Source organism: Priapulus caudatus, unplaced genomic scaffold (assembly GCF_000485595.1).
Source record: "Priapulus caudatus unplaced genomic scaffold, Priapulus_caudatus-5.0.1 Scaffold413, whole genome shotgun sequence".
Taxonomy (NCBI): Eukaryota; Metazoa; Priapulida; class Priapulimorpha; order Priapulimorphida; family Priapulidae; genus Priapulus; species Priapulus caudatus.
Window position 1 is genome coordinate 71,967 of NW_014577474.1, and position 9,732 is coordinate 81,698.

The 9,732-nt window shown below is 44.7% G+C and overlaps 1 protein-coding gene across 1 annotated transcript in view; it reads right to left on the reverse strand.

Annotated features, from left to right (window-relative positions):
• Positions 1 to 251, reverse strand: part of LOC106810143 (cell division cycle protein 123 homolog) — an 8,100-nt gene extending 7,849 nt beyond the window's left edge. Inside the window, exon 1 of the mRNA XM_014813423.1 lies at positions 244 to 251. Coding sequence (XP_014668909.1) covers positions 244 to 251 — 8 coding nt within the window. The remainder of the gene's footprint in view (positions 1 to 243) is intronic.
• Between the last annotated feature and the right edge of the window lie 9,481 nt (positions 252 to 9,732).

The window sequence follows — 9,732 nt, forward strand, 5'->3', positions numbered from 1 at the left end:
AGAGAGAGATAGATCCACCGCCGGCTAAATATATAGCGACTATTTCACCCGATCTCTCAATGATTTAATTTTTGCGCGAACTCTGGTCGTATTCCCTTACTAGCGCGGGCAGCGTTCTCTCTCTCACATCGGGAGTCTATTACTCCCTCTACTTTGTCATTGAAAACGCAAACAGGCAGGTTTAACTCTACCTTCAGCTGGCAAAAAATTCGGGAATTTATTCCTAGAAGATAGTTTGCTAACACTGCCATTAGCGATACAATGGTAGCTTTTAGCGACAGTAGCGGTGCGTTTCACACATTTCATTAATTACAATCGTTAAGCCCGGCGCACACGTGACTAATTTTACTCAATAAATCATGCACGCGTCAAAATACTCACGTGAAATATTTTCAGCGTGCGCCGCACACGTCAGTAAAATTACTCAAGGTATAAGTGGTAATGTAGATCGCGTGACTGTACAAAATGGCGGATACCGATAGTTCGTCTTCCTCCGAAGATGAAGAAATTTTATTATTAGACTGCAATTTAAACGTGGTTTGTCTGTTCGTACTAATTAAGGTTCGCAGTAAATAGAGTAGGTAAACATAATAGCGTAATATATAGTACATATAAAATATAGTATGATGGTGATCAAGGCACAGAGTAGCTTGACAGGAACACCCGCCGTGGAACGTACGTCCATGCACGAGCGGGAGCGGGCAGACTTGCTGCTGCTGCTGCTGCTGCTGCAGTCAGTGCATGGTAGGATATAACCAGAATACATGTGTACTTCTGGTATCATTATCAGTATAATTATCATCGACGTGCAGGTCGACGTGACTTCATTTTGTATCATGTAATTAATTTTGTATAATTAATGTAAAGTTATTGTATAATTGTGTATAATTATTGTATAATTAATTCACTGTATACTGTAATTAATATTAATGTAAAGATAAATACTCTCCGGTGGCAACTGACGATTGCGTAGCACTGAACAGGGATTAGTTTTAACTAAAGATACGTTTTACAATCCAGGAGAATTTTCCTGCGCTGTGTGGATTACGATTGACTACGTCGTGACCACCGCTTCCATCTTCACGATGTTGGCCATCTCTATGGACCGGCTGTGGTCCGTCACCTGGAGTGTTCACTACAGAAACAACAACACGACTAGAAAGACGATCGCCATCATCAGCGTCTGTAACAACCACGTTACAAGGCAACTCCCCCCCCCTCATGCGACGCGGGCTCCCCGCGTCGCTACGTCTATGCCACGGTGTTGCCCCTAGCAACCGTGGCCAAGCAGTATCAGATAATGTGTAACAACCACGTTACAAGGCAACTCCCCCCCCCTCATGCGACGCGGGCTCCCCGCGTCGCTACATCTATGCCACGGTGTTGCCCCTAGCAACCGTGGCCAATCAATAGCAGTATCCGCGTATGTATGTGTATATCGGCATGTGAGCCTATATATCTATGCTACGGTGTTGCCCCTAGCAACCGTGGCCAATCAATAGCAGTATCCGCGTACGTATATGTGTATCGGTATGTGTCCCTATGTGTATCGACGCCGGCATCCTATAATTGAGTTACAGTGGCGAGTGCCGCTAAGTGACCTATCACGTAGAAGGCACGTGACCAATTAGCCGGCGCAGTAGTAAGGGATAGCGAATCCTCGGAGGAGTCCAATAATGCAGTTAGCGGGTTTCTTTGAGGTCCGAGAGGATCCTCGAAGGGGCCCGGTAATGGGATTAGCGGCAGTCTTTGAAATCCGAGAGGATCCTCCGAGGAGGTCAATGATATAATTATCGCGACGTGACCAATTAGCCGACGCCATGGTGAAGGATAGGAGCATCCTCGGAGGAGTCCAATAATGCAGTTAGCGGGTCTCTTTGAGGTCCGAGAGGATCCTCGAAGGGGCCCGGTAATGGGATTAGCGGCAGGCTTTGAAAGCCGAGAGGATCCTCCGAGGGGTTCAATAATATAGTTATCTCGAGCCCAAGGGCTCGGGATTGTGAAAGGCAGGCGTATACCCACACACACACGCACACACAGGCGTACACGCGCACCCATGAACACACACGCACACAGCGAAGATCGCTCAATACGCAAGCATACATAAGAAATACATCATCATCATAATCAGCATCATCATCATCATCATGATCATGATCATCATCGTGAGCATCATCATAGCTTGCTCATACATAAGAAATGGCGGGAATTGTGAAGCTACAAAGCCATCTAGGCATGCGCGAATGTGCGCGCTAACTAATGCACGCTGCGCGGAGATCGCAACACTCGCACGCGATGCGCACAAGTGAGTAATCTACGATAGTAATGAACTACAATCTTTAATACTGCAAGCAGCAACGTAGTCATAGTGGAACAGTAAAGCTAAACCGGCAAAAGATCAGTTTCACTCACCTAGCCGACGATACGGCGCTTGAAACAGGATCGTCAGTCTCGAGCGGTAGACAGAAGTCAGTGTCGGCACTGTGATCGTATAGGAAGCACCGTGGAAATGACCACAACCAGGAACATGATCGACGCTCACTGGCACCAAAATGTAACGATGTTTCTTACGTTACTTGATAGTTATAGATTCTAATGTTGTATGCATAGCCAAAAGACATAGATAAAGAGAAAGCCAGTTATACCATGGTTCGAAGTTATAGATTCCGTAGTTTAATGCTGGTACTTCAAGCACAGAGTACAGAGCCGTGGTCGCGGTCGTGCGTATTCGAGCCTGGTTGGGGAGCGAATTCCCCGACTTTCCTTGCGCTCTCCGCCTTTTATACACTGGCACGACCGCGAACCACGCATGCGCCGTGGTTTGTTACACAAATTTACGTGGAAGGTTCGAGGGAAGCTACCTTTAATTATGCTGAGAGGGTCTATGTCCTCCAGGGTACTGCCGGAACGTACCCTGGTACTAAATACTACTATCTAATATGCCGGACCGTACCTCGCCTACTCCACTAACGAGTCTAGGGAATCGCCCCGGGTCACTCCGTTATACAAAAAGAAAGACCCGCTAGATAGACAATACTATCGTCCGGTGAGTGTTCTACCGGCGATATCCAAAATTTTTGAAAGGGCCATATCTGAGCAGATGGCTGTATTTTTTAAAGACATTTTCAATCCAATGCTGTCCGCTTTTCGACCTGGGTATAGTTGTCAATCAACTCTGTTGGCTCTCACCGAGGAGTGGCGGGCAGCGTTGGATAGAAATGACTATGTAGCTGCTATTTTAATAGATTTATCGAAAGCGTTCGACTGTCTGCCGCACGATCTGATCCTGGAAAAACTCAAAGCTTACGGTTTGTCGGAAGGTGCTGTAACACTAATGGGAAGCTATCTCTCAAACCGTGAGCAATGTGTGCAGCTCGGAAGCAGTACGAGTACTTTTCTAAATATCACAAAGGGCATACCCCAGGGTTCGATTTTCGGACCCATAATTTTTAATATTTTTATAAATGATATATTCTATTTTGTAAACAAAACACACCTCGTTAATTATGCCGATGACAACACCCTTTCATATTGCCATCCAGAGTTCGAGCAGCTAAAACAAACTCTTGAAGCTGAAAGCGTGTCACAAGTCGAATGGTTCTCCGACAACCAGATGGAAGCAAATCCAGAGAAATTCCAAGCTCTGAGTGTCGGGAAACGGACATTCGAAAAAAAACCAGTATTTTATGTAGCCAACAATAGTATACCATGTGAGGAATCTGTCATTTTACTAGGAGTGGAAATAGATTATTTATTAAATTTTGACAAACATGTTGGTAAAATGTGCAAAAAGGCGCCTCACAGCAAATTAATGTTCTGAAGCGTATAGGGAAGTTTTTAACATTAGAAGGACGGAAGGCTGTGTATCATGCTTTTATCATGTCAAATTTTAATTTTTGTCCGTTGACATGGCACTTTTGTAAAAAAGCAAACACAGACAAGCTGGAAAGACTCCATTGTAGGGCATTGAAATTTGTATACCAGGAACATGACAGCTCATATGAGGAGCTTTTACATAACAAGTGCCGCGGAGCGACATCACTCATCTAACGTCTACTGTGGTGACTCTGTGGTGGAGTGGTGGGATTCTAGTAAACCTTGTTAATCCCCAATGTGTTCACATACACGCCAAAACAGTGGAAGGCACAGGGATGGTATCAGGAACCTTCTCAAAGGAATGTTCGTTGGGATTGTTATGAAAGTTGCCACGAGATGGCGCGTACGTTTAAGTGTCTTAAGATTCAAGATGGAAGCTCCCATCGTACGTAGTAGCAACAACGGCTGCGACTAGGGACAGCGCGTCTCCCAAGGTACCGAATTCTCTCCCTAGAGGGCCTTATTATTATTATTATTTTGAATTAGGGATAGGGTTAGGGTTAGGATTAGGGTTAGGGTTAGGGTTAGGGTTAGGATTAGGGTTAGGGTTAGGATTTGGGTTAGGGTTAGGGTTAGGGTTAACTGATTTTATTAATTGTTAATTAATAATGCGCCATCTAGCGGATCACTATCTCTCCCCTGAAACCTACTATTTCGGATTTGGGAGACGCGCTGTCCCTAGTAGCATCCAGCAACAACTATTTGCAAGACAGAATAGGTAAGCACTCATCCATTTACCTACGCAAGCCCACAGGCTGAAATAGAGAGATGCCACCTGTAACTAATTAACGCAGGCAAAAACTACACAGTAATATCACCACCACATGCACTGGCAGTGGCCACTGGCAGTGGCATACATTACATCAAGAGCATATAAAGAAGGAGAGCGTACAAGGGTAAAATGCTGAAACCATGCTGCAGTATTAGTCGAATTAATAAACCTTTCCCGTTTTATTTTGACGATCCTTTGCAGTATTATTGATTAGCTGTCTTACCTTGTTCATATAAAACAAACCGCATGTCCCTACGATGCCCCTACGCTGAGATAATGAGCGGTGGAAATCTGGTATTTTCACCGAAACCCCACTCGAGATCAGTGTTTACTGCGTCCCTCACTCGAAGTGTTATAACTTCGGGAAACCTCGCGTGTCCCGAATGACGTCTGTTATTGATTGCCATAGTGATGACCCCCACCTGTGCCCACCTCACGCCCACCTCACGCTGGATGTATAGTAAACTCTGGTAGTATTACGTGAGTCAGCACCACTATGGCGCTACACAGCGGCGCCCGGAAGCAACCCACAGTGGAAACACTTCGAGAGACAGTCGCAGTTCACACTGATCTCGAGTCGGTTTTAGTTGAAGATACCAGATTTTCACCGCTCATTATCTCAGCGTAGGGGCATCGTAGGGACATGCGGTTTGTTTTATATGAACAAGGTAAGACAGCTAAACTGCAAAGGATCGTCAAAATAAAACGGGAAAGGTTTATTAATTCGACTAATACTGCAGCATGGTTTCAGNCCTTCACTTGCGCTCTGGGGTACACTAGCATTTACGATACGCAGATATGGCTTGCCTTAGCCATTGCGGCAGCCGATCCCGTCCCTGCTGAAAATGTGTCTGCTAGAAAGTAACTTGTTTCTGTCCAAACACTGCCATTTTGTCCTTATTCAGCTTTAAGTTGGCTTGTTCAAAGTCGCTGTAGTACCGGTTTCAGGTTTTTGTCGTGCGATTCTTGGGTTTGTCCATACACAATGATGTCATCCTGACATGTTTTTGGCATCCCTTTAAACACCGGATAACACTGGCGCTGATTAGTGCATTCTGAAAGATCTCCGAACGGCGTTGATACCTGAACATTAACGTCTTTTTGTATCTGAACAGTTCCAACATGCCGTTGAGAATGTCGTCAATGTATCGACTCTCAGTTGGAGTTCAGTTGATGATACGCCTGACCTTAAAATCCAGCAGCAGCTAAAAACTGATGCACCATTCAAGTCTGTGATCAGCATCGTCGTATTGTCGGCTTAAATGACAATGTTTGCTGTGCGTCTTTTTATCGGCTTTCATTTGCTTTCCTCATGTCCACACATATCCGAACCTGCATTGTTCTTTTTGTACCACCAGCAATAGGGCTGACCCAATGGCATTGGACCGCTACCTTGCTCGATAGTCATCTCTTTGAGTTTGTCATGTTCCTTCTCGACAGCTTTCCTGTACGTGGAATGGAATGACGTGCGATGTGGTTTGTTTGCTTTGGCTCACATTCTCGTCGATGTAATAAATTCACCTGTATGTTTTCCGCTTTGCCCATACCCTTGAAGATGTCGAAACTTCCCGCTATTTGGTCTGCCTCCTAGATGCCAGCATCTCTGTGCTACATGTATAATGCCTGATCTTCAGCTGCTCTGTAGCCTAAAAGGTTAACCGGTGCTGCATCGTACAGACATGACTATTAGTCCTCCACAACGGCTTCTTGGTCATACTGTATCTTGGTTTAAGTACTCACGGTAGGCATAAGGTTTCTTGAGCCATAAGGGTAGAGCCTTAGTCGTCGTGTTGAAACAGCAGTGCACGTGGGAGGTGCCCCTTACGGTTGAAAGTTTCGCGTGTCTATGATGTCACTGATGGCCCTGGTTGTCACATTCATTCTTAGCGACTTTCCCCTCAATTTCTTTTACATCGGCATGTTAGTAGCTTTGGTCCCCGGTGGGCTGAGTCTGCGCACGCAAACGTGGTATCTGCATCGTCCGAGAATATCCGATGCTGATGTGCTTTCATGCTCTGGCTGTAGAAGCTTTGTCCTCTGTGACGTGAATCGCTGACTGTTCCTGCTCTTCCTGTGTCTTGATCTAGCACACGCACGAAGTGGTTAAGCTTCGGCACTTGATCCTACAATGACTTGCCCCTGGCTGAAGATATGGCTTACTTTGGGGGTGTGGATACATCCACCACAGATATAGGCACGGTCCTAGCTTCCCTACCCACCAGTGCGTGAGGGCTTCTGTATCTGTGTGAGGTAGCTTCGTCGGCTTTTGTCGCAGGGTCCTGCTGTTTCTTATGAATACGGTTTTTGAATAACGAGTGTTGTACGGTGCCCTACCATCGTTCGTCACCTTCAATACACTTGCCTCGTGGCTATCTGACAGCTCTAGTGTTCTACCCCTATACTAGCAGTTTGCCATGTGCTCAAAATCCGTTTCCCGTAGGAGGCACGTTACGTCTTAGGTCCGGATGATCTGGACCGTGCACTGAACATCTGTGTTTTGATTTCCCGGTCGTTCCTGTCGATGCCAAACTCATCCGTGTCACGCTCATTGATCGTTAGCCGTGTGGGTGTGGTATGTGCCAGGACTCCCAACAGCTGTTTCTCCTTCCTGAAGCAGGTAGAACTTCACTGCTCCTATATTTCTCTCTGGGTTGAAGTAGTTTGTTAACTGTTCAGCGGGCGAAGCTCAAAGCTCACTCTTCACTCCTGTTCGGGCAGGCGTGATGAAACTTCAATACACTTCGTCACCAGCATAGTGGTAGAATTATAGCTCTTTTCCGTTTTTGGTGTGGTTCATGTTTCAATGCTAACATCACCGATTCTCCAACTTCGCCACCCATCTTCGCCCGATCTCAGTCCAGTGTTGCCACTGTCCGCGTGCACGGCGACGCTGGAAATTGTGGGTGGTCACGGTTGTCATTGCTCCGTTTCCCTATTGAATCAGTCGTTGAAGCGTAGGCTTCCCCAGCTCGGTTCTGTAAGCCCGCCAGTGCTCGTACGTAGCGCTGCACACGTAGGTCTTCGCCTGATCGGATATGGCAGGAAAACACACTGAGACGTTTCAGTTTCAATTTCAGTTGCTAGAAAAGTTGGAACAAACGGCTGCGCTGCTCCAACTGGCAATTGGCACATTGGTATGCACTTTGGAACCGTTTCGTATACGATGGCGTTTGCCTTCGTTCAACGCGTCAAAACCTGTCTCTGGAATATGCCACTGATCTGTTTTCACTCCAGCCTTTCCGTCCTCGTGCGCCAGAAATATTAGTGTGTAAGCCTGCCTCTGAACACTGTACCAAGTAAACAGCGTCTGTTACTGTTCATCACACACATGGCTCAAGAAACCCCAGGTATGTATTTATTCCCACCGATGACGTGGTTTGCATATACAATGAGTGTTCATAGATCACGTGTTGGTCGAGTTAAACGAATACAGAAAGTAAAGCATAACATACTAACTACATCTACAAACACTAAAACAGGCGAGCTTTCTTGATAGACTGAAGTTGGCAAGGGTCCACTCGATATATCAAAGAAAGACCGCTAGAAGAAATAGTCTATCGTCCGGTGATGTTAATTCCCGGCGATATCCAAATTTTGAAGGGCCATATCTGAGGCAAGATGGCTGTATTTTTTAAAGACATTTCAAATCCAATGCTGTCCGCTTTTCGACCTGGGTATAGTTGTCAATCAACTCTGTTGGCTCTCACCGAGGAGTGGCGGGCAGCATTGGATAGAAATGACTATGTAGCTGCTATTTTAATGGATTTATCGAAAGCGTTCGACTGTCTGCCGCACGATCTGATCCTGGAAAAACTCAAAGCTTACGGTTTGTCGGAAGGTGCTATAACACTAATGGGAAGCTATCTCTCAAACCGCGAGCAATGTGTGCAGCTCGGAAGCAGTACGAGTACTTTTCTAAATATCACAAAGGGCGTACCACAGGGTTCGATTTTGGGACCCATAATTTTTAATATTTTTATAAATGGTATATTCTATTTTGTAAACAAAACACTCCTCGTAAATTATGCCGATGACAATACCCTGTCTTATTGCCATCCGGAGTTCGAGCAGCTAAAACAAACTCTCGAAGCTGAAAGCGTGTCACTAGTCGAATGGTTCTCCGACAACCAGATGGAAGAAAATCCAGAGAAATTCCAGGCTCTGAGTGTCGGGAAACGGACATTCGAAAAGAAACCAGTATTTCATGTAGCCAACAATAGTATACCATGTGAGGAATCTGTCATTTTACTAGGAGTGGAAATAGATTATTTATTAAATTTTGACAAACATGTTGGTAAAATGTGCAAAAAAGCCTCACAGCAAATTAATGTTCTGAAGCGTATAGGGAAGTTTTTAACATTAGAAGGACGGAAGGCTGTGTATCATGCTTTTATCGTGTCAAATTGTATTTTTTGTCCTTTGACATGGCACTTTTGTAAAAAGGCAAACACAGACAAGCTGGAAAGACTCCATTGTAGAGCATTGAAATTTGTATACCAGGAACATAAAAACATTACATAAAAATAAAACAAGTTCCCTCCACCTTGGGCGTCTCCGAAACATTGCCACAGAGACTTTTAAAATTATTCACGGACAGTCCCCAGTTTATTTAAAGAATTTTATCCACATGCGGAAATCTGCGTACTCTTTTAAATACAAAAGTGTCTTAACCACACCAAATATCAGAACTGTGACATATGGCACAAATAGCTTTAGAACATTAGCTGCACAAAGGTGTGGAACAGTCTGCCAGAAAATGCCAGACAGACTGTATGTTTTAACGAGTTTAAAATGTTTATCAAAACATGGAATGGTTTTGCATGCCAAATGTGCAATGTGCAAATGATCTTGTTATCTGCAGTATGTTTTTAGTAAATTTTTGCGGATAGCAACATCTGTAACTGTTGCTATAAATTGTAAATATCTATGTATTATACCTAAAATTTATTCATGTACTCGAATGCGTGTATAGTATGCATGTTTTAAAATTGTTATGTACTGTTTTATTTATTGGTCAACCTTTGTTAGTTGGTCGGTCTTAAAAGCTCTTCGGAGCTTATGTTTTTTCTCGTTGTAAACATACC